Here is a 23903-nt window from a genome sequence, read left to right as displayed (position 1 = left end):
AGAGGTGCGAGTGCGCGCCCCCCCAGATGTTGCGCCCGGTGCGGCCGGCCCCCCCTGACCCCCAATGTACGCCACTGGCCCCCGCAGAGCTTTTCCTGTCAGAAGACAGGTGAGTGCCTTTAGTGGGATACAGCACATACACCCTCCACTGTCCTGAGAAAGCCCCTTAAACCAGATTTTATTCTATTTTATCATTTGGCAGATTTACAAAAAGAAAAACAGACACCAATAATTTTTTTAAAAGAGCAAAATTAGGCATGGATACACAAAGCATTATACACACACACACACAGTGGTGCCCCGCAAGACAAATGCCTCGCAAGACGGAAAACCCGCTAGACGAAAGGGTTTTCCTTTTTCAGAGGTGCTTCGCAGGACGAATTTTTCTATGGGCTTGCTTCGCAAGACGAAAATGTCTTGCGATTCTTGAGGGTTTTTTCCGCTCCCCACCCCCTTTTTCTAAGGCGCTAAGCTGCTAATAGCCTTTTAGCAGCTAATCTGCTAATCCCTTAAGCCTTTAATAGCCGCTAATAGCCACTAAACCGCTAATAGCGCTAATCCGCTAATAGGGTTGCTTCACAAGACGAAAAAACCGCTAGACGAAGAGACTCGCGGAACAGATTAATTTTGTCTTGCGAGGCACCACTGTATGTATGTATGTATGTATATATATATATATATATATATATATATGACTCCTTGTCCTCCATTCCCTTTCTTCTTGCTCAGGGCAACCCTGCCCTCTGCCTGCCCCTCAGAGCCAGCACATCATGTGGGGTTTGGCCTTGATGTGGCGGCCTCTCCTCCTGTTCACCCACTCTCCAGGAGCTGCTACGAGCTGCCTAAGAGAGGACCCAGCAGTGGCAGCCATGGAGAGGCAACAGGATCGCATCCCTTGAAGCCACCCCTGTCATCACTCGGGATAAGCACCAGCTCATGTGACTTTACACCACAGCGGGTGGCACTATGGTCTAAACCACTGAGCCTCTTGGACTTGCCAGTCAGAAGGTCAACTGTTCGAATCCCCGTGACAGAGTGAGTTCCCGTTGCTCTGTCCCAGCTCCTGCCAACCTAGCAGTTTGAAAGCATGCCAGTGCAAGTAGATAAATAGGTGCCGCTGTGGCAGGAAGGTAAACAGCATTTCCGTGCGCTCTGGTTTCTGTCACGGTGTTCCGTTGCACCAGAAGCGGTTTAGTCCTGCTGGCCACATGACCCGGAAAGCTGTCTGTGGACAAACGCCAGCTTCCTTGGCCTGAAAGCGAGATGAGCGCCACAACCCATTAGCCACCAAGGTGGTTTACCTACCTGACACTAGTTTCACTGCCACTTATCTGGATGGAGCGGGTGCCAGGCAGTGAGTTTGAGGGTGTGCTGGCGCACTGGTTGGAGCACCAGATTGATGTTGCCAGTTTGCCCATGGACCTTGCATGCTGCACTGCACTGGCATGTCAGCAGCTGTGGCACCAGTGTCGGGATGACAGCTCTGAAGCACCGTCTCCACCATGCCAGCTGTTCCTGGGTATTATGTTTTGCTCTGCCACAGGCAGGACTAGTGAGCAGGAACTCGTGAGCTGAAGTCTGCTGATGCTGGATTTTGTCCATATGTAAAAGCCCTTGCACACAAACATTTATTGTGCACTCTGTTCTGTTCATGTACGTAAGTGCAGAGGCTGGGAGAAGTGAGTATAAGGACAGCTGCAGATATTTGCTTTGCTTTCCCCAGCTCACTTACCTCCCTTTAGGTAAAGGTACCCCTGCCCGTACGGGCCAGTCTTGACAGACTCTAGGGTTGTGCGCTCATCTCACTGTCCGCAGACACTTCCGGGTCACGTGGCCAGCGTGACATCGCTGCTCTGGCGAGCCAGCGCAGCACACAGAACGCCGTTTACCTTCCCGCTGGTAAGCGGTCCCTATTTATCTACTTGCACCCGGGGGTGCTTTCTAACTGCTAGGTTGGCAGGCGCTGGGACCGAGTAACGGGAGTGCACCCCGCCGCGGGGATTTGAACCGCCGACCATGCGATCGGCAAGTCCTAGGCGCTGAGGTTTAACCCACAGCGCCACCCGCGTCTTACTGTACATCAGTTTTGCTGTAAAGGCAAATGCTGACCACTCCCAACAGTTTAGTTTACATAGGTTTTGGGGTTTTCAAACTAGAGTTCTGTAATATTTTATTAGTACTGATGCCAACCAGCAGATGTCGCTCTTTACTGTGAGCAAACATCTTGAGAAAACTTCAGATTCTAATATATTCCATTTTCGGAGGAGGGGGGGGGATCCTCTTGCCAAGCATCTCAGTTACATCAAAAGGCCTTAACGATGGGGTAAAATGTTTGGCACTAATTCCTCCAGTAATTAGGTTAACGCCGTGATGCCTTTTAAAGAGACTTGGAGAATTACTTCATGTGTCAGTCAGTCTAAATCCAAAGTGATCGGCAGTTTATTTTAATTTTTTTGGATGTTAAATATTAATTTTTTAAAGAAATCTCTGTCAAAGCAGGTCACTGCTAAGTGATCTTAATTGGTTGAGAATTGGGGGGGGGGGGCGGACTTGTGCGATTCTTATTCTGCATTCAAAGAAAGATCTTGCTCCCAACATCACTGAAGGTTTCAATCCTACCCTCCTCCCTCAAACCCTTTTTACACTCCTTTCTGACACTGTTAATTGGGACAATATTCTTGATCGAAGAACAGATGTTTGCACCTCGAGCAAGAGGAAGCCCATGTGCCTAGGCGCAGCAGGCTGATACCCCCTAGCAGGGGTTACTCAAACGGCAGGTCGCAGCACACAGGAAAAAGCGGTTCTCGTGGAATCAGATACTTCCTGCACAGAAAGGTCAGAAGTCAAGACATTCTCATGTCTTTTCCTTTCCATTTTCCTGCACGCAACCCAGTTCAGTCTGTGTCTTGAGAAGGACGTTATGGTAGGGTGGCACTGTGCTCTGATTTATAGAGAGCAGTCCTCTGATCGCAGGGCTATCGGACGACAGTCCTCTATTTGAAAAGCTGTCTGGTCCAAGTCTGGTTTGAAGGTAAGAAACCCAGACAGCAGGTCAGCTGGTCACATTTCTCCTTATTATAGCAAGATGTATTGCATTTCTCCTTACATCACAGCAATCCTTTCTAAAGTTGTGCCTATACATCTGAATTAGCATGTGTAAATTTTATGCAAATCTGTAGCTCTTTTTGTGATGATGCGTTTTCATTATTATTATTAATTACATTTGCCTGCAGCCTCATAACATCTCTAAGGAAGCTTACGATTAATAAGTAAAAAACCCCCTCTGCAAATGGCAAGATGAGGCATAAAACTGTAAGAATAAAAAAGCAACAAAAATACAGCAGAAAGATAAAACGTGCCATGATTCCAAAGTTAGAACACAAATTTTGAAAGCAAGAGGTTTTATTAAGACAGTTGGTTTTTGGTTTTGGTTTCGTTTTAATTTGGGCAAAGTCTAAGTGGCCATTCTAAGCTATGGAAAACTGCAAAACCCATTATTCACATTTGGCCAGATTTAAACCACTGAACCTCTTGGGCTTGCCGATCAGAAGGTCGGCGGTTCGAATCCCTGCGATAGAGTGAGCTCCCGTTGTTTGGTCCTTGCTCCTGCCAACCTAGCAGTTCAAAAGCACCTCAAAGTGCAAGTAGATAAATAGGTACCACTCCGGCGTTTCCGTGCGCTGCTCTGGTTCACCAGAAGCGGCTTAGTCATGCTGGCCACATGACCCAGAAGCTGTATGCCACCTCCCTTGGCCAGTAATGTGAGATGAGCACTGCAACCCCAGAGTCGTCCGCGACTGGACCTAACAGTCAGGGGTACCTTTACCTTTACCTAAAGCTATGATAAATTTTGCACAGAACACAGGTGTAGCCTCCACAGTCTCTACCCACAGATCCTGCAGTCTAAATGGTTATGAAGGCTAGAGGGAAGGAGGAAAATAATGTGCAGATAAAATAACAGATGTGAGGAACGTGGCCTGGGGAGGGACTTGAAGTGGTCTTCACTTCAGGTTGAAAGGCATTGAGGGACTGTATTTGTTCCCCTGGCTTTGCAGATTCGTGTCCCTGTATGCAGTGTCAGCAGAGAGAATGGGAATGTAAACAGAAGGCAGAGGGAGAACTGGAATTCTTAAACTACCTGACATTTATTTTCCATAATAAATTGCACTTTTGCATGTCATGGCTCACCGATAGTGCACACTTCTCCCCAATATATGCATTTTTTGGGGGGTACACATCGCTTGTCTGGAGAAGTGCACTGCAAAATTAAGAAAATAAATTGAAGGAATGCTGTGTTTTGACTCCTGTATTGTTTTGGGAAGGGTGAGTTTGTAAGGTTCTCCTTAAAAACTGCAACCCGAACAGAATTTCTCTCGCCCCCCCCACCCCAACCTTTAGCATAGACGACAACATTTTGTTGCAGCCACGCCACTTCTTGCTATACATTTTAATTGTCCCCGGAGTTGCCCATTAACCGCTTGCCTTTCCTTTTCTAGAGTCACTTTGCCTAAAAGATGGTCCCAGGTGCCTGTCGAGTTCTTGCCAAAAGGATCCGGAATGTGGCGGTGCTGCTGCAGAGGGTGGCTGCGGCTGTCCGGACTCGTCGGGTGTCACCCCAGCCAAAAGGTGTGCCAAGCAACCCTACGACCCTTGCTCCTCCAGCCCGTGTCTTCACAACGCCACCTGCTCAAGCGCTGCAGGGGACCTCAGCTTTACTTGCACCTGCCCTGCGGGGTACGCCGGACCTACCTGCGAAACCGCTGCCAGCACCTGCGGCTCGCATTTCTGCGGCCACGGAGGCACGTGCTTGGAGGAGCCCGGTGGCCCCACTTGCCTCTGTACAGAAGGGTACACAGGTCCATCCTGCGAAACTGACATTGATGAATGCCTTTCCAGCCCTTGCCTCAACGGAGCAGTGTGCAGGGACCGGGTCCGTGGGTACGCCTGCTACTGTGTGCCAGGGTACCAAGGGAAGCACTGTGACCTGGAAGTGGATGAATGTGCTTCAGATCCTTGCCTGAATGGTGCCACATGCCTCAACCTGATAGGGAAATATGAGTGTGTTTGCCCTCTGGAGTACACAGGTAAGAGCTCATTCATTCATTCATTCATTCTATTAGATTCATATACAGTGGTGCCTCGCAAGACGAAATTAATTCGTTCCGCGAGTCTCTTCGTCTAGCGGTTTTTTTGTCTTGCAAAGCAACCCTATTAGCAGCTTAGCAGATTAGCACTATTAGCGGTTTAGCGGCTATTAGCGGCTATTAAAGGCTTAAGGGATTAGCGGATTAGCTGCTAAAAGGCTATTAGCGGTTTAGCGGCTTAGAAAAAGGGGGCGGGGAGCGAAAAAAAATCTCAAGACTTGCAAGACATTTTCGTCTTGCGAAGCAAGCCCATAGGGAAATTCGTCCTGCGAAGCACATTGAAAAACGGAAAACCCTTTCGTCTAGCGGGTTTTCCGTCTTGTGAGGCATTCGTCTTGTGGGGCACCACTGTACCACCCTTCAACATAAGATCCCAGGGCGGTTCACAAAATAAAATACAGAATAAAAACATGGAAATAATTATTATTACTATTTATTTATTTATTGAATTTATATACCACCCAATACCCAGGGGTCTTAGGGCAGCTCACAGAAAAAAATCAAGATATAAAACCACAAAATACATAATAAAAATAAAAAACAACAACCCAATTGCCCCCCTCAGTTGATTGCAGAGCACCCAGAGATGGTGAATATTGAGGAGCTTGACTCTCCCTCTCTCTATCCATTGGAATCCTTCTCACAGAGCTGTTGTTGGTAGATCACTCTGTTTATTGGGGGGGGGGGGGTTTGGAAGATCTCTATACATTTGCAGAACCATCCCACACATCACAGTGGCTGGCTGTCACAGTGTACAATGTCCAATGAATAACAAACAAGATTACTAATTTCCTAATTAACATGGCACCTCAAAGTCTTTTCTTTGGAAGTGCCTGAAAGCTGCTTCTGCAGAAACCTTGGCTGATCACACTCCTTAAAACCCTGATCTGCAGCTCCAAGAGTAATGTGCAGATTGAAACATAACTATCCTTCAGATTTCATACTTCTCTGGGTTTTCTGCTGTATAGTTTGTACATGGTTCTTCTCACTATTCTTCTGTAGCATGGAATCCACTTCTGACGGCAGTCAGCAGGGGTGGTGAACCACTTACTCTCCTGTGTGTCAGCGAGTAAGCACATACTTTCCTGTGCATTGTCAAAACAGCAAAGCAATCACACACACCCTTCCCACAGACACATCTAAAAGGCTGTAGAATATTAATCAGTCAGAAGCCTGGCTGAAGAGGAATGTTTTCACCTGGCACCTAAAAATATGTGATGAAGGCACTAGGCAAGCCTCCCTGGGGAGAATATTCTACAAACAAGGGGCCACTGCAGAAAAGGCCCCGTCCCGTGTTGCCACCTCCGGACTTTAAATGGAGGAGGCACATGAAGAAGGGCCTCAGATGATGAGCGCAGAGTCCGGGTCGGTTTATATAGGAAAAGGCAGTCTTTGAGGTTTTGCAGTCCTCAAAGGCTTTGTAGGTCAAGAACAGCATTTTGAATTAGGCCCGGAAGCTAACTGGCAGCCAGTGCAGTCGGGCCAGCATTAGTGTAATATGCTCAAACTGTCTTGCTGAGTTGAGCAACCAGGGTAGTGAATTCTGCACCAGCTCAAGCTTCTGATTCCTACTGATATAAACAGCTTGTACTTTGCAAGCATAGATGCATCTTCCTGCCTGTGACCAGGTGGAACTCCCTTTTCTCGCCAAACCCAAGGCCGATTCAGGTGCGTGGTGTCAGGAGCAGGTCAGCAATAAGTCGCACGCTGCCAGCAAAGCTAACTCTTTATTCAAAGAAGCAGTCTTGAAAGACCTACGCTGGTTCCCAGTACGCTTCCAAGCACAATTCAAAGTGTTGGTGCTGACCTTTAAAGCCCTAAATGGCCTCGGTCCAGTATACCTGAAGGAGCGTCTCCACCTCCATTGTTCTGCCCGGACACTGAGGTCCAGCGCCGAGGGCCTTCTAGCAGTTCCCTCGCTGCGAGAAGCCAAGTTACAGGGAACCAGGCAGAGGGCCTTCTCGGTAGTGGCGCCCGCCCTGTGGAACGCCCTTCCACCAGATGTCAAAGAGAAAAATAACTACCAAACTTTAAGAAGACATCTAAAGGCAGCCCTGTTTAGGGAAGCTTTTAATGCTTAGTAGGTTATTGTATTTTAGTGTTTTGTTGGAAGCCACCCAGAGTGGCTGGGGGGCTCCGTCAGATGGGCGGGGTATAAATAATAATAATAATAATAATAATTATTATTATTATTATTATTAGAGGCCAGACCTAGTAAGAGCAGCAAGTCTCCCCAGTAGATCTTTCTCCAAGGCAGTTGTGAAGACTGAATGGATGTTCTCGCCTTCCCACAGCTAGCTAAGGCTCCTCCTCCCTTGGGTCCTTCCCAAGCAATCTGAGACTCTGACGCCTTGCCTGCCTTTGCTCCACTATCTTCATACCTCTTCCGGTGCGGAGAGACCAGAGGAGAGGGAAGCTGGTCACAGAAGGAGGTGGGGTGCCCCTGGCTTCTACCGTAGCCTGCCTGATCTCTGCCTCTTGGTGTCTTTGCCCCAGTTCCTATCACTAGCTGCATTTAGCACTACGCTGGAATTGTGCAGAGGCAGGGAAGTGTCTCTGCAGGGTACATTCAGTTTCCCTACCGTATAAACAAGTCAGTTGCTCTCTTTACTCCCGAATCCTATTTATTAAAAAGTAGCACTCCTATACTGCAGCTATTAAAGAGTCACGTTTTCATTTTTTTATACAACTCTTAAGTTGAAAAGGATGGTTAAGTGGTGACTGCCTACAGCAAGAGCAGGAAACCTGCAGCCGTCTAGATGTTCCTGGACTATGACTCCCATCCTGACAATTAGCCATGCAGGCAGGGACCCCTGGGAGATGAGTTCAGCAGCTTTGGGGAGAGGGAGATCACATGTTTTCCAACCCTAGTAAAGGTAAAGGTAAAGGTACCCCTGCCCATACGGGCCAGTCTTGACAGACTCTAGGGTTGTGTGCCCATCTCAATCAAGAGGCCGGGAGCCAGCGCTGTCCGCAGACACTTCCGGGTCACGTGGCCAGCGTGACATCGCTGCTCTGGCGAGCCAGAGCCGCACACGGAAACGCCGTTTACCTTCCCGCTGGTAAGCGGTCCCTATTTATCTACTTGCACCCGGGGGTGCTTTCGAAGTGCTAGGTTGGCAGGCGCTGGGACCGAAGAGCGGGAGCGCACCCCGCCGTGGGGATTCGAACCGCCGACCTTTCGATCGGCAAGCCCTAGGCACTGAGGCTTTAACCCACAGCGCCACCCGCCTCCCAACCCTAGCCTACACACAAATGAAACCTGCAAGATTATATGTTCGCAAAACAGCAGAGGGAAAGGTAAAAGAATAGGAAAACAATTCATTCGGCATGCAAGCTTTTGCATTATGTCAGATTTGATGCAGCTCAAAAAGAGGAAATGGAAGAGAGCATAGTATGTAGCGCAAACTGCACTCTGTTACAGGGCTTTTTTTAAAAAAATGCATGCTTAAGCAGCCCGTTTTTGTTTTGAAGGAGAAGCGGCTGCACAGAGCCCTGAACTGGATAGTGCTCCAAATTTAGGCTGGTGTTCCATGCAGTTCCCCACAGAACCCCATGCCCTGGCTCCTGTTTGCCCTCAAAGGCACTGTTTTGAACCCTTGCTCTGCTGACTTCATGCCAGTGAGCGCTTCCTATATGCTGCTAAACCGTGCCTTTGCAGTTCAGTTGGCACCTGCCCAGACAATGCCTCCTGACCCCTGAAGCCTGTCTGTGGAGTAGTCATGTTCAGACAATTTCCTGCTCACCTTTGAGGTCTCGTTTCCATTCATCCACAGTCCATTCCTTTCTTTTCTATGGAGAGGGTTTATTGAGCAAGCCATGCAACGTACTAGATTCTGTCTCTTTTTTCCCCGAAAGCCCTTCTGTATCTTCCACAACTGTCAGTCATCTTTGCCTTCCCAGCTCTCCGTGCCCACTAAGTTGTTCTAGCAATCTTCTTGACCTACAGTATTGTATACAACTTTCTCTCTCATATTCATGACTACCAGGGTCATTCTCAGCTGTGCTTCCTACTGCTCCTACATAATGTAGCCAGTAGCTTCATTATTCTGTTGCAACCTCCGGACACGCAATTTCATTACATTACTGACTACCACGTAAAATTATCTCTAACCATTTAATCGATAGACTGAGGCTACTGTATAAAAATGAAATTCCAGGCTCTTGTTTCACAAAAACAATCACAATAATTTTATTATTTGCCCATCTGGCTGAGTTTCCCCAGCCACAATGTGCAACAGCTTTCCAAAGAATCTTATACTTTCACACTGTCTTAAAAGTGAATGTTAATTTATCCAAACGTGGGTGTCTAGTAACCCAGTTCTTTGAAAGCCCCCAAATTACCTCCGCATATATTTTGCATATATTTTGCAAACACAACCAATCCCTTATGCATTTTAAAAATCACTTTGGGTCCCTATTTCACCTGCCATACAAGCAGAACCAACTAATCATTACTGAATATACTTGGCATTTGCATTGCATGCGAACTAAATTAGCAAACTCTCAAGTGGGGAAAGAAACCGCAGCTGGAGGTCAGTGCAATATGTTCTCAGTAATCCCATTTTCACAGAGCGGATTTCTCAGGCATGCAAAATCTCCCCATGAAATTTCCTATAATACCCTTTAATATTGGACAATAGTCTATAACAGTCAGTTCTTGAGCTTTGGCCACCTTTACTTGAAGACAGAGAGAAAGCATCTGTTTGCCGTTTGATAGTACTCCTTTGTAAGTAAGTTCTGCTAAAATCAAAGAGACTGACTTCTAAGGCAGCAGTCTAAACCAAGATCCACCCAAATGAGCATGTTAGGATCCATTGGATCTCCATCTCAGCTGACCAGTTCCTGGGACAGGAGAACTACATTGAAGTAAGCCCCACATCCTGGCTCAATAGGATGTGGGTGGCGCTGTGGTCTAAACCACTGAGCATCTTGGGCTTGCTAATCAGAAATTTGGCAGTACGAATCCCCACGACAGAGTGAGCTCCTGTTGCTCTGTCCCAGCTCCTGCCAACCTAGCAGTTCAAAGCACACCAGTGCAAATAGATAAATAGGTACAGCTGCGGCGGGAAGCATTTCTGTGCACTCTGGTTTCTGTCACAGTGTTCCGTTGCATCAGAAGCGGTTTAGTCCTGCTGGCCACATGACCCGGAAAGCTGTCTGTGGACAAACACTGGATCTCTCGGCCTGAAAGCAAAATGAGTGCCGCAACCCCATAGTCACCTTTGACTGGACTTAACCATCCAGAGTAATGCAGGGAAATGCTGTTTACCTTCCTGCTGGAGCGGTACCTATTTTTTCTACTTGTACTGCGTGCTTTTGAACTGCTAGGTTGGCAGGAGCAGGGACCAAGCAATGGGAGCTCAGCCCGTCGCAGGATTTGAACCACCGACCTTCTGATCGGCAAGCCCTAGGCTCTGTGGTTTAACCCACAGTACCACCCATGTCCCTTAGCATAGAGTTAGCTATACTTATATTCAGTGAAATCAATAGGCTTAAATTCCTCAGCAGATTTTGATGTGGGCCAGTATGTCTCAAAGCAGAGCGCTGCTAGGATATTTCCATTCTTCTTTTGTTCAATAACATGACAGAAACTTGTCAGATTCTTTTGACGGTAACAATGTTTAAATGGCATTACACAGATTAAAAACACGGGACTGCAACCACTTGGAGTTTCTTATGAACAATTTGGCGGTGCCTTTTTTTGAGGGGGGCGTATTTTTTCACCACTCATTGTGCAAATATTTGCTTATTCATTTAGACTGTGCTCCCCCTGCACTTTCCCTAACTCATCCTCACCAATAGCATCTTGCAGCAAAATTGGATTGCAATGTCACTGATTAAGTAAAATCACCCGTGTGATTGATCTGGGAAGGAAAGACCAGCTTCCAAGGGGGAAAATAGCACAGGAAAAGCAACTACGGGGACAAGAATACCACATTAGACCCTCCAAGTGCCCCTATTTTGCAGGGACAGTCCCGGATTTACAGAAGCCATCCTGGTTTCTGATTAGATTCCAGAATGTCCCGCTTTTCCTTAGGACGTCCCTATTTTCACCAGAGAAATGTTGGGAGGGTATGGAGTTATGTAATCCCTGAGCAACGGAGATAAGGAACTATACAACCTTTAGAAAACAGCCCTGCATATGGAAGTTTTTTAAATGTTCTATTATTACTACTACTACTACTTGAGCCAGTGTGGTGTAGTGGTTAAGAGTGGTAGTCTTGTAATCTGGTGACCCGGGTTCGATTCCCTTCTCTTCCACATGCAGCTGCTGGGTGACCTTGGGCCAGTCACACTTCTCTGAGGTCTCTCAGCCCCACTCACCTCACAGAGTGTTTGTTGTGGGGGAGGAAGGGAAAGGAGAATGTTAGCCGCTTTGAGACTCCTTAAAGGGAGTGAAAGGCGGGATATCAAATCCAAACTCCTCCTCCTCCTCCTCCTCCTCCTCCTCCTCCTCTACTACTACTACTACTATTATTAGTTGGAAGCTACCCAGAGTGTCACAGTCCGGTCTACGGGTGATTGAAGTCCCAGCTGAGGACGTCGGGACTGGGGGCAAGATGGCAGGGTGGGAGCAGGAACGAGAGTCCAGAAGCCAGGGGTCCAAGGGTCAGGAAGCAGGGAGTCATGAAGTCAAGAGTCCAAGGGTCGAGAAGCAAGGAGTCACGAAGCTGAGGATCAGGAAGCAAGAAGCCAAACACAGCAAGGTGGGAAACAAGTTGCTGTGGCAAAGAGCTAAAGGGAAATGCTGACCTTATATCCCTTCCCAGCTCTTGCCACCAGGTGCAGTGAGTTACCAAGTGGCCTCACCTGTGCGGCCGCGCCTTGCCTCTCCAGAACAAGCTTAGGAAGGCCCCAGTCCTGCGAAGCCCTACTGGTCACAGGGCCCGGCTCCTGCATGCACTCCTGACACAGAGTACCTGCGGCAACCTAGTCAGATGGGCAGGGTATAAATAATAAAATGATGGTGGAATAGGATGACCATATTTTCATTGGAGTAATGTTCGAGGCTATGCCGTGCCAGTTTTAAAAAAGTTAGCGTTTCCCTGAAGAAACTGGTAGTTTCCAACCTGGAAGTAAAAGGTGGCGAATATTTTGTGCAGCACTATCTAAAAGCAAATGGACACAAACACAAAAAAACCACTCCTAAACAAACAAGGTTTATTAGGCAATTTCTAGTGAGCTAACGAGACAAAAACAGCAGACACTGCACAGTATACAAAGACATTATGATGGCTGCAAGCATTTTTGGAGAATGTGGATTAAAAATAGACTTAAGCCACTGTCCCCTCCCCCCTGCCACGAGTGCAGGGGTATGTAGAAAGGCAAAAACAGATCTTCTCTGTTGACTGACATCGGTTTCATTTGGGAGCCTGCCTTCAGTTAAGATCCATCATGCGCACACTGAGTGTTATTTCAAACAAGAAGTGTGTTGCCTTCCTGCCGCCCTGCTGTTACCAGTAGGTGTCTCAGCTCAGGCCAAGTGATGAGAGAAACTACCGAACCACAGGAAAAGCTGGAGAGGGGAAGGAAGGAAAAGCCCATTAACTGCCAGCATGGCTGCTCTGAAATGATCACATTCGACCCGGACCTCCTGTCATACGGAGGAAGCTGCATTTGTAACTTGCGACTCTCAGCCAAGCCTAAGGTTGTAGCACAGGGACGGACGCCTTGATGGACAGCAGGACATAATCCCCTCACCTCCAGGGACCATGAGAGAGAGGACAACGTTCAGGTTAGGGAAGAACCAGAGATTAGACAGGACTGGGGTTGCCCAGCAGGCCTGGTGAAGAGACACCGGGCAGCCAGTTCACAAACAGTAACTGGTTCCCTGCCTCCCTTCTTCTCTCTGTTTTATTTTAACTTTTAGCAGTTTATTTCCACTGGCCATCCCAATGATTTGGCATTGATCGCTTACCTTCGAACATGTCAGAGCTGAAAAAGGGACAGTCCTGTTTACTTGTAACCAGTGGCGTAGCGTGGGTTGTCAGCACCCGGGGCAAGTAATTTGCGCCCCCTAACCCGGGGCAAGGCAAGTAATTTGCGCCCCCCCCCCCGCTGGACTGTCCCTCCCCCAGATAGTCCCTCGCTCTCTCTCTGCACCGCACCGCACACCTGGCACCCTCCCCTCCACAGTGGGCGGCGACCCGGCGGCTCGGATCGGATTCGCACAGCCAGCACTGCAGTGAGAGAGAGTGAGTGAGCCAGGTAGGGGCAGAGAGCTGCGAGTGTGAGCGCGCGCCCCCCAGATGTTGCGCCCGGTGCGGCCGGCCCCCCCTGCACCCCCCACACTACGCCACTGCTTGTAACCTCTGTCCTCACGCTAAGGAACACTGCTGGAGGCACACACACACACACACACACTGCTCTCCCATTACTAGTTTCCAAAGGATGTGTTTGTAAATTGAGCTTAACATTTCCTCTCTTAAAATTTAAAAACAGACGGTTTAATCTTGCCAAGGAAGTGGTTGGATACATTGTGAAAAAGCTGCAACTCAAACTTACTCAGCACCATTTATTATCTGGATATGTGAATCCCTTTCTTTCTCTCTCTCTCTCTCTCTCTCTCTCTCTCTCTCTCTGTGTGTGTGTGTGTGTGCATGCCTCCAGCAAGGAAAATGGAAGGAGTGCGATGGCATATATTGTGTTCATATGCATTTACATTCACTGGAGTCAAGCAAGATTGTTTTCCTTTTATAGCATGGTCATATGCATGCTTTCTCAGATGAAAATGCCGCAGCTTTAAACGGAGTTTACTCAGAGGCAGGTGGATTTAGGATTGCTTTGTCGAGAGCTTTAACCTCCGCAAACCAAGGGAAAAGTCTGGGTCGGGGAGAGGAGAGTGCAAGAAGCAAGCTAAGGAAATGTTTACAGGCAATTTCAAATATCACCCCCAAAGGCAGCATAGTCCAGGGTCTATCAGGAGCAGGCAACCAATTGCTGCAAAATGTGGAGAGCTGGAAAAATGGGAAATGGAGCAAACGGAAATGGACAAATCCAGGAGGGCCTCTGCATAAACAGCTTCCCTAGGCACTAGGTGTAACATAATTGCTCCCTCTTGGTAGTCATCAAAGTGTCATATCATAAGTGTAGGTCATATTATGTGAGTACAAAGGGGTTGCTAATTTGGGATCCAGCCTGCCCATTTTAATTAAATATTGTTACATTACATGTGCAGCATGAGAACCAGTAATTGTGGAGCTCGTGGTTGGAGGCAGCAGCTGTAGCCTATGAAATGACCCTAAGCCAGCCTGGGACTTGGACCAAGTTTCATGCCTTGTCCCCTACTAAGATCTTTGTTGCTTTGGTTCATAGCTGTCAGCTGTCCCTTATTTGGCAGGAAACTCCCTTATCCCAGCGCCGTGTCTCGCTGCTGTCCCTTATTGATGATGTCCCTTAAATTTCCTGGGTTTCAAAGGAAGCAGCTCCGCTCCTCTCCCTCCCTCCCTGCCAGCCAGGGAGGAGGGAGGCTGCGTTGTTCACCCAATAAGGAGTCTAAGAACGACTGGGGGGTGGAGCTTGCATGCCTTGTGCCGATCAAATCGGCGACGTTGCCTGGGGACTTGCCTTTGCTCAGCGCTTCCCAGCGGAGAGGTGACGGTGGTTTTCCTTGCTCCATCCCCTTTGCCGGGTTGCTGCGCTGTGGAAACCACCGCTTGAGGCTTTGTTTCGGCTGCTGGCTGGGCTTTCTACCTTTGGCTCAGAGGGGCTCAGCAGTTGAACGTACCTGCACCCTGAAAATCCCTTATTTTGGCTGCTGGTCCCTTATTTTTGAGGCTGCTGGTCCCTTATTTTCAAATCTGTAAGTTGACAGCTATGCTTTGGTTCCTTCCAAACCCCTTAAATTTTCAGTGTTCTGCATAGTCGAGTCTGGTTCCTGTTCTACCCACCCCATCTCTTCTTTGCAAAGCAGCCCATTCTGACTCCGAAAAAGGCTTCCCCACTTAGAAACCACAAAACCAACTTTAGGCACACGGAAGATCTGCACGCAGAAGCAGCCTGCAGGACTCCTCTCTTGACAGTCCTCTCCCACATTTTGGAGGCAACACATTTAATACGTGTTTGTCCTCTCCCTCCCTCTGCTCCAGTCACTTCTGTCAGGGACACCCAAGAGTCACTAGCAACAGCTGAATTGTCAGGAGCCTGAGAGAGGTTGAAAGTAGAGGCAACAGAGGAAAGAAAGTGGGGCATAAAACACAAGCCCAAAGAGACTACATACGTTGACATATGGCTTGAGAACAGCTTCCAGCAGCAATGACGAAAATAATAAGGGTAAAAATTCCATAAAGGGGTAGTTTGCTGTTTCTGCCGCAGTAAAATATTGGATTTTAAAGTCTGCTTAATGGAGTGATTTATCAGAAGCCTTTTATTTATTTATTTTTGTGTGGTGCCTGTTGTTGTTGTTGTTTGCTTTTCTGCACCTCGCCGTGAGATGTGTTAAACGCACGAGCCGGAGGGATTCTTGGATGAAACCCCCAAGGTGTCCCTGCTGGTAATAAAAATCCTCATTTAGTCTGTCAGAGGGAGCTTGCCTATTGCTATTATCCCAGCCTGACACCATGAATCACAGTGGGGAATCATCCAGCCTCATCTCATTTCCCCAGGATGTTAAAAAGCTTATAACTTTTGATGTGCATGCCGAGGACTTGCAATAAATCGACAGCGGTAATGCTAACCAAATGCTCTCGTTACTGGGCTCCGGGTTGCTACTTGCTCCGCAGGCTCTGCAGGCTGCTCTTACGCGGTTGGTATGCCTTGTGCTTCTTCCCTCAAAGAGCTGAGAAATGTCTCACATAATTCTCACACAAATGGAAGAGGTTATTGTGCAGGGATAACGGGAGGGCGGAACATTTAAGGCAGCCAGAGGAGGAGGGGGGGTGGCTGCAAGAGGAATCTGCATTTTTATTACGATAATGCACCGCACATGTGCGCTCTGTCGACGGTGCATGTGCTGCACAGCTGTTAAATAATGGAACGCAACTGGTGCCGGGATAGGCTGGCGATCAAACGTAGCATCTCGCCATTCCTTTTAATGCTCTTTAATCCAAAGACCGCAGAATTTGGAAATCTAGTCCAGACAGTGGCTTCTCATGCTCCTGATTTCACATTGTAAGGCACGGCTGAGCGTAGGGGATTGACAGTGTAGATGGTCTCCATGCAGACACCAGGCCAAGCCACACAAAGCTAAAGCATCTCTCACATCTGAATTGTGGGGGTCTACCACATACCTCTCATGGTAGATCCATTACCTGATCCTAGCTCGTATTCCAGAGCTCCCCAAGTTTGGCATGCTGTCCATCCTATGTTTTATATAGCAAGAGCACCCTGATAAGAAAGATCAAACAAAGACTTGGTTGTGTGTGTGTGTGTTGGTTCGCCAGAGAAGATATTAAACTTTCCAGCCTATGTTGGCCTTATAAAACACTGAGCCTCAGCTCCGGCCATTTCTGAGGTTCCTGATAAAGTTTATTGGTCCTATCTTTTTTCATGACATAGCTATTAAAGCCAACTTGTAACGCTCTGATTCTACGACAGTGTTATATCCATTTCACTTCCATGGCTTCCTCCACAAAGAAGTGCATACAAATCCACAAACTAGAAATTAAATAGGTTCACTTTAAAATGTGGACCGAACAAAATTCTCCTCCATCCCTAAGCACCTGGAATCTCCAAAGGTAAGGCTTATAGACCTTGCTCTCTAGTTGCTTGGAGCCGGAGGAACTGCTGGGCTGACATCTGCTATGTTGCTCTCTAGTTGACCTGGAGGTAGCATTGCTTCTGCCAGCCCATCAGGGTTCAGCTGAAGCAAGAGACCATTGTAAGTCTATAAAGTGGCTTGCTCTGGCCTGGCTCTCCGGCCACTTTGACAGAGTGAGCTGTCAGCAGATTGCTTATCCTTGCACGATCCCCTTCCCACTTTATTCCATGCTATCAGCTCCAATGGTCAGAATGCTTACCTCTTCCACAGTTTGGTCAACTTTTGTTGGGATTTGATTAGATGCTAGGAGAGGATCTATCCTTCCTTCCTTCCTCATGTTAGTGAGCTCAGGAGAGTGACATTCCTTTGCAGATTAAAAGGGAGCTTGGATAGTTTTAGCCTTTTGGTATTAATAATCCAGGATGCTTTAAGGCAGACTGGATGTTCCTGGTATTAACCCCCCTTTTCTCCCCCTGAAAATAATAACCACACACAAAAAAAATTAGTGAAAAGGTGAAATTAACATTTACTCACTCAGTAGCAAATACAGCAGCACAGTGCAGGCAGGCTAAAAATGCTAAGTAAGTCACTAACGGATACTGAAGGCTAGCTTAAAAATGGAGTCTGAGCTTGACACACAGATGCTCTCACATTGCAGACATGATGCGGGGAAGTGTGTGCCGATGCAGGGAGGAGCATATTAAGTTACGCCCCTTCCTGTTTGGGCACAAAAGGGAAGTGATCTCGCCAGAGGCAGAGCTGGCTGCTCCGGCACCCGGGGCGGCGCACATGCTGCGGGAGCAGGGCTAACATCCCAGGGGGCAGGGCAAGCATCCCAAGGGGGTGGCATGGTGATGGCACACCCCCCTCAGGGATGACACCTGGGGCAGACCGCAACCACTGCACCCCCCTTCCTCCACCAGTGGATCTCGCAGAATCATCTCTAGGAAGTACCACAGGAAAACACTACGAGCTTCAACCCCTATTATGTGCTTATCAACAATATGAATTGTTGATTTGACTGGGAGAAATATCCCACATTTTGCTGCATCTTGTCCAGTACAGTCATACCTCGGGTTACAGACGCTTCAGGTTGCGTTTTTTCGGGCTGCGGACCATCGAAACCCGGAAGTACCGGAATGGGTTACTTCCATGTTTTGGCAGTTGCTCATGCGCAGAAGCGCCGATTAGCAACCCGCGCATGCACAGATGCGGGTTGCGGATGCTGAGTGTTGTGAACCTGCATCCCTCATGGATCATGTTCGCACCCTGAGCGTCCACTGTACTTTTATTTGAATCGCTAGAGACACAAGCTGCCATAGCCACAAAAGTTTGTGTGGGTCGCAATGTTTCCTTTATTGCCTCCTTACATGGCCCATATTTGGTAGGCTGTTAGGTAGGCTATTATTTTGTTTACAGATGGGGAATTGGGGCAGAGAGAGAATGATTTGCCCAAGGCTAGGACGTGACATGCTGCCCAGTTGGGGGAAGAGAGCCATTTCCCTCTATCATCACCTTCCAAATTCCAGGTGAAAGCCATCTGAATCATTTGCCTGCTAGATATGTCTGTTACCAAACTATAACATGTGCCCTTTTCTTTAATTGAAAATACTCAAGTTTAAAATTCACCGGACTGGAGTCTTCTGGTTTTTTTTTAATTTTGAGGAATGTAAATACAGTATACCGAATTTGTTTCGTAGAATAACTTTTATGGCAGGGCATTGCATGCAAATGCCAAAACAATTCTATGTCCATTTTCCCTCCTCCTCCTCCTCTACCATGTCTCTTAAAATCCCATGTTTTTACAAGTTGACTGCAGCAGTAGAGACCGGGGGGGAATCCCTCCCATATACAATCCATCACATTGGCTAGACATTTTATAGATGGAAAGGACTTTTCGCTCAGTTGCCTAAGGCCGGTTACTTGATTTGACAGACCAATGGCCTGATCCAACATAGCAAATCCTGTGGTTTCATGTTAATAATCAGGCTGTTTTTCGGTCCGTAGTTTTGAATCCGGCTATGCTGAGACTCTCGATACACACTGCGTTTATTTTTGTCACTGTGTTTTCAAATGTTCGCAGGGAGCTGCTGTTAACAAGCCCTGACAGATTTACGGTCACTAGACATAGTTTGTCAAATGCACACTAAAAAAAAAAAAAATCCTTATGATGAATTCATAGAGCAAATAAAACAAAACAAAACAGAGACTTGCTTCATGTAATGATGGTGTAAGGATGGCGTTAGTCCAGAATTTCCCGGATGTAGCTGGGATTTGGCCCTTGGAAACAGTATCTGGGCAGAAATCACTTAAACGTCCAGGGAAATCTGGACATAAGGCAACCAATGTCGGAAGCGTAGAAAACTAGCTCAAAAACTCAACAACTTTGGCCCCCCTCACCAAACGAAGTTCAACAACTTTGCCAAGAAAAGCTCAACAACTTCTGTGTATGGAATTTCACTTTTTGAAATACGGCAGCCCTATGATGGTGCCTTTTTAGTCTTAAAACTGGCTCACACAGTGGTTCAGCAGGTAAAGTTAACAGACAGTGGGACATAGCAATAATTTTCGAGTTGAAAGATGTTCCCCGTTCATCCAGTGATCCAGACAGCGTAAAAAAAAGATGTGCACTGAATGTATGGGGCGGTGGAGGAGTATACATTCATATAGATGTGTGATCTGATATCCAGGGGCCCCACAACACATTCTCTGTGCTGGGGGGGGGGGACAGATTTCATGAGCCAAAGTTTCACTCCTGTGTCTTGCAGCATGTACAATATTTACTCCCAGGGTTTGTATGTGAACCAGTTCTTAAAGTACAACACTTGTACCATTCATGGAGCACTGGAGATGTGCAACTCTGGATTATTTCTAGTCAGAGTAAGGCAACATGTTGTTGAGTGCCCCTTGTCTATGCCCCCATCACTTAACTGCTCCCTCCCACCTAAACATTAGGAAGAACTTCCTGACAGTAAGAACTGTTCGACAGTGGAATTTGCTGCCAAGGAGTGTGGTGGAGTCTCCTTCTTTGGAGGTCTTTAAGCAGAGGCTTGACAACCATATGTCAGGAGTGTTCTGATGGTGTTTCCTGCTTGGCAGGGGGTTGGACTCGATGGCCCTTGTGGTCTCTTCCAACTCTATGATTCTATGATTCTATTCTATGATTCTACCATGGTTTAGTGCAGTCCTGGCTGGCCAAGACTTAGAAAGGAGCCAAGTAAACATATGATGATGATGCAGTAATATTGCCCCAACGTGGTCTGTGCAAGTCACTGCCTATCTATGCCAGTGAAATCTATTGTAGAAGCACCAAACAGGCAAAATCATACATTAAGGGGATGGTTCCGTGTGTGGAAAAATACTGTAACATGATAAGGGGGAGTGCTTCAGTTGTGATGTCAATCCCCACTCCCAAGTTGGATCAGGGCCCTCACAAAGCCTCATGCTGCTCTCTTGTTTTTCTTTTTCTGAAACTTATAGGGCTAAACTTTTCTATAGGTCTACATCCATGGGCTTTGCAAGAAGTAAGAGCAGTGGGTTCTCTTTTTTTCTGTTAAAGATTCATTTAAGTTTTTAAAATATCCTTATATTTTAACAACAAAAAACAAGCAAACTCAGAACATTTCAGAACCCCACATGATGCATTCTAGACATTCTCTTGTAGTATAAAGCCCAGAAAACACAAACAAGGAATTAAAAATACATAAACAATACATACCATTCAGCTACTTCTTAATTTTTTTTAAGGTATGTGAGAGCAAGAGAGAAAGTCAATCTCCCCACCTTGGAAATATGAAACTAAGAAGGATTCTGGAGTTGTAGTTAGTCTAACACAGGTAGGGCCTTATACTGGATTATAGGGGAAAGTGAATCTCTTTTACTTTCATCACAAACCCCTAGATCTATTTGTCGACAATTTAGCATCGTAATCCATTTTGAAGGGGCTCCTGTGCCTGTAATTCTTATCCAGTTTAGACAAAATGGGGTAACGCTGTGGCAGTTTTTATATTCCCCATTATAGTGAAAGCAGGACACCAATCTTTGTTTTAGGCAGAGCACCTTTGAACCCAAAATATAAACCAAAGTGAAGAGAGTGCAAAAACAGGTCAGATTTTTTTTTTAAATGCACAGGTGCTAGAGAAAACGTGGCCGGTGCATAACATTAATATAAACAAGCACCTTATATAAATAATACTTAAATATTATGGATAAGGGTCCATGGGACTGTGGTGTTCATCAGCTGAGACTTGTCTACCCTTAGTTCAATTCTCGCCTTTTTGGACATCTTTGTCCATTTCCCCAGTTCAGGAAAACTGGAGCTTGGATGTGAGCTGTTGCTATAGCAATGAAGCAGCTCAGAGAGGGAGCCAGAGGCTCCACCCTACTCTGGCTTTTATCACGGCAGGTGTTTCCATGCCCTTCCCCTTCCTCCTACATAGGTTCATGTTCAGCTCCCACATCCCTGAAGCTCTATGGCCCTGGGAGAGATGGAGACATCCTGAGAACCAGCCAAGAACCTAGGCAACAGGTGTGATGACCACGAGTCCTAGAACAGGGATATCCAGCTCCAACAGCTTGTCTTCAGGCAAGATCTGCCAAAGAGTCTTGTTCTCCCTGTGCCGCCTCCTCCGAGACCTCAGGTTCCAGGTTTGAGCAAGACTAAGCCCTGACAACCATGCTATGGACTTTCATCCTCCAAGTCCACCGTTTATGGAGAGCCATTCCTCTCCAGAGTAACTTGATAGACCTAAGAGACACAAACTCTAGTATAGAGCAGCCAACACGGTGCATTCCAAATGTTGTGGACTCTAGCACCTTTCAGCCACAACCAGCATGGCCAATGGACAGGGATGATGGGATTTGTATCCCCAAATATGTGGAAGGTGCCACCTCTGCTGCACGGCCTTAGAGTCACTGGCAGGGATGTGGGTGGTGCTGTGGTCTAAATCACTGAGCCTCTTGGCTGATCAGAAGGTTGGCAGTTTGAATCCCCAAGATGGAGTGAGCTCCCATTGCTCCATCCCAGTTCCTGCCAATATAGCTGTTTGAAAGCACACTAGTGCAAGTAGATAAATAGGTACCACTGCAGCGGGAAGGTAAATGGCGTTTCCACGTGCTCTGATTTCCGTCACGGTGTCCCGTTGAGCCAGAAGTGGCTTAGACATGCTGGCGACAAGACACGGAAAGCTGTCTGTGGACAAACACCGGCTCCCTCGGCCTGAAAGCGAGATGAGCGCCGCAACCCACTGGCGGAGGAATGGGGTGTGGAGGAAACGCACTACCCCTTGCACCACTATTTCAGTAGGGTGCCATCGCAGCGGTCCCTCTGGACACACGCCATGCACCCCCACACACACCCTGGGCGTCACGCCCCCCAGAACGCGCACCACGCCCTCGCAGGCGGCATACCACACCCCTCGGATGTGTGTCACACCCCCGCGGGTGGAGTGCCACGCCCCTGGGATGCATGTCACACCCCCAGGGGCTGCCAGCCACACCCCCACCTGCTCTCCAGCCCCCGGTAGTGGAGCATGCAGCTTCGCCACTGCCGCAACCCCATAGTTGCCTTTGACTGGACTTAACCATCCAGGGGTCCTTTACCTTTTACCCCCTTTTTTAAGAGTCACTGTCAGTTCACTGACTCCTTTTAAAAAATGAGGATAATTTTCACCTTTGCTCCAGAATTTCTGTGCTGTAGAGTGGTATGGTGTAGGGATAGCACAAAGGTGCTTTAGCATATGACAGCAATGCTAACAAGAGGAACACCAGCACAATCATTGGGGAGGGGAATAACATTCTCTTGAACTTGTAAATACAAAGCCATCAGTATGGAGCTGGGCATGATGCAACATGTAGATAGGACCAGAGCAACGCAGCCTTCAGTAACCAACAGCTGTTCTGTAGTAATTGCCATGCTCACAGTAAATCTCGATGGCATGGCAGCCAAATACCAGTGGGCAACCGGGATCCTCTTCGCCTGCTACGTTTGCACCAGCTGAGCTGCGCCAATACTAGAACAAGCATGTGAGATAGACACAACAAACTCAGCACAGCCAAGGCAGCGAACAGAACATGCCCAGAATTAATCCGCCAACTCAAACTGCAGCAATTTATGAGGGTGAATAATCAAGGCGTCAACTTGCACTGTTTTATCATTATCAGAAGAAGAAGAAATCAAGACGAAAGGTGCCAAATGAAAGAAGAATTTCATGGTGCACATTTCATGAGTACTTTTTAAAAATCGAAAATTATTTTCTGAATCTTATTTTTCTGTCTTTCTCTTTTAATCTCTTTTCTACCCTTTTCCTTTCTCCGTGTCTCCCCCCCCCCTCCCTTTTCGTGTTTTTATTGTATTTAGATAAAAGTCTTGGTGTGGTTAAAAAAAGGAAAAAGATATTAAGTTTTGTCGTTTCTTCCATGAACCTTAATAGAATTATTTTATTTTTAAAAAAAATCTGCACGATGCAAGATGCACGATGCAAGATAGAAGAGAATAAATATCAGCTTAAGGTCCAGACTTCATAAAGGCTGTAGGTCAGTGACAGACCCCATGCCTTGTAAGGAAGAGGTCCCAGATTTAACCAGATATGGCTGGGATTAAGATTCCCACCTGAAACTCTGGAGACCTGTGGCTAATGTAGATTTTATGGATCTAGAAAAATCAATGGTCCAACTCTGTGGTCCTAATGTTTAGTTAGTTTGTAGAAAACATCAGGGCCAGTGCAAGGCATTAAGCACAAAAGGCAGGCAGTATCACCGCCCCCCCTCTGCACAGTTTTTGAGAGGAAACAGCTGTAGCTACATGGCCATTTCCTATGTCCTATGTTGCAGGGATGTAGGTGGCGCTGTGGACTAAACCACTAAGCCTCTTGGACTTCAGAAGGTCGGCAGTTCGAATCCCCACATTGGGTGAGCTCCCATTGCTCTGTCCCAGCTCCTGCCAACCTAGCAGTTCAAAAGCACACCAGTGCAAGTAGATAAATAGGAACTACTGCGGCGGGAAGGTGAATGGAGTTTCCATGCGCTCTGGTTTCTGTCATGGTGTCCCATTGTGCCAG

General features: G+C 47.3%; 1 protein-coding gene across 2 annotated transcripts in view; it reads left to right on the top strand.

Annotated features, from left to right (window-relative positions):
- Positions 1-23903, top strand: part of CRB1 (crumbs cell polarity complex component 1) — a 152891-nt gene that overhangs the window by 39112 nt on the left and 89876 nt on the right. For both annotated transcript variants that reach the window (XM_083445273.1, XM_083445272.1), the window contains exon 2: positions 4497-5084. In XM_083445273.1, the coding sequence (XP_083301399.1) occupies positions 4497-5084 (588 nt within the window). The remainder of the gene's footprint in view (positions 1-4496; positions 5085-23903) is intronic.

Source organism: Podarcis tiliguerta, assembly GCF_965153285.1.
Source record: "Podarcis tiliguerta genome assembly, chromosome: 6".
Lineage (NCBI taxonomy): Eukaryota > Metazoa > Chordata > Lepidosauria > Squamata > Lacertidae > Podarcis > Podarcis tiliguerta.
Note: the sequence above shows the minus strand (reverse complement) of the source record. Positions and strands in the feature narration are given on the sequence as shown.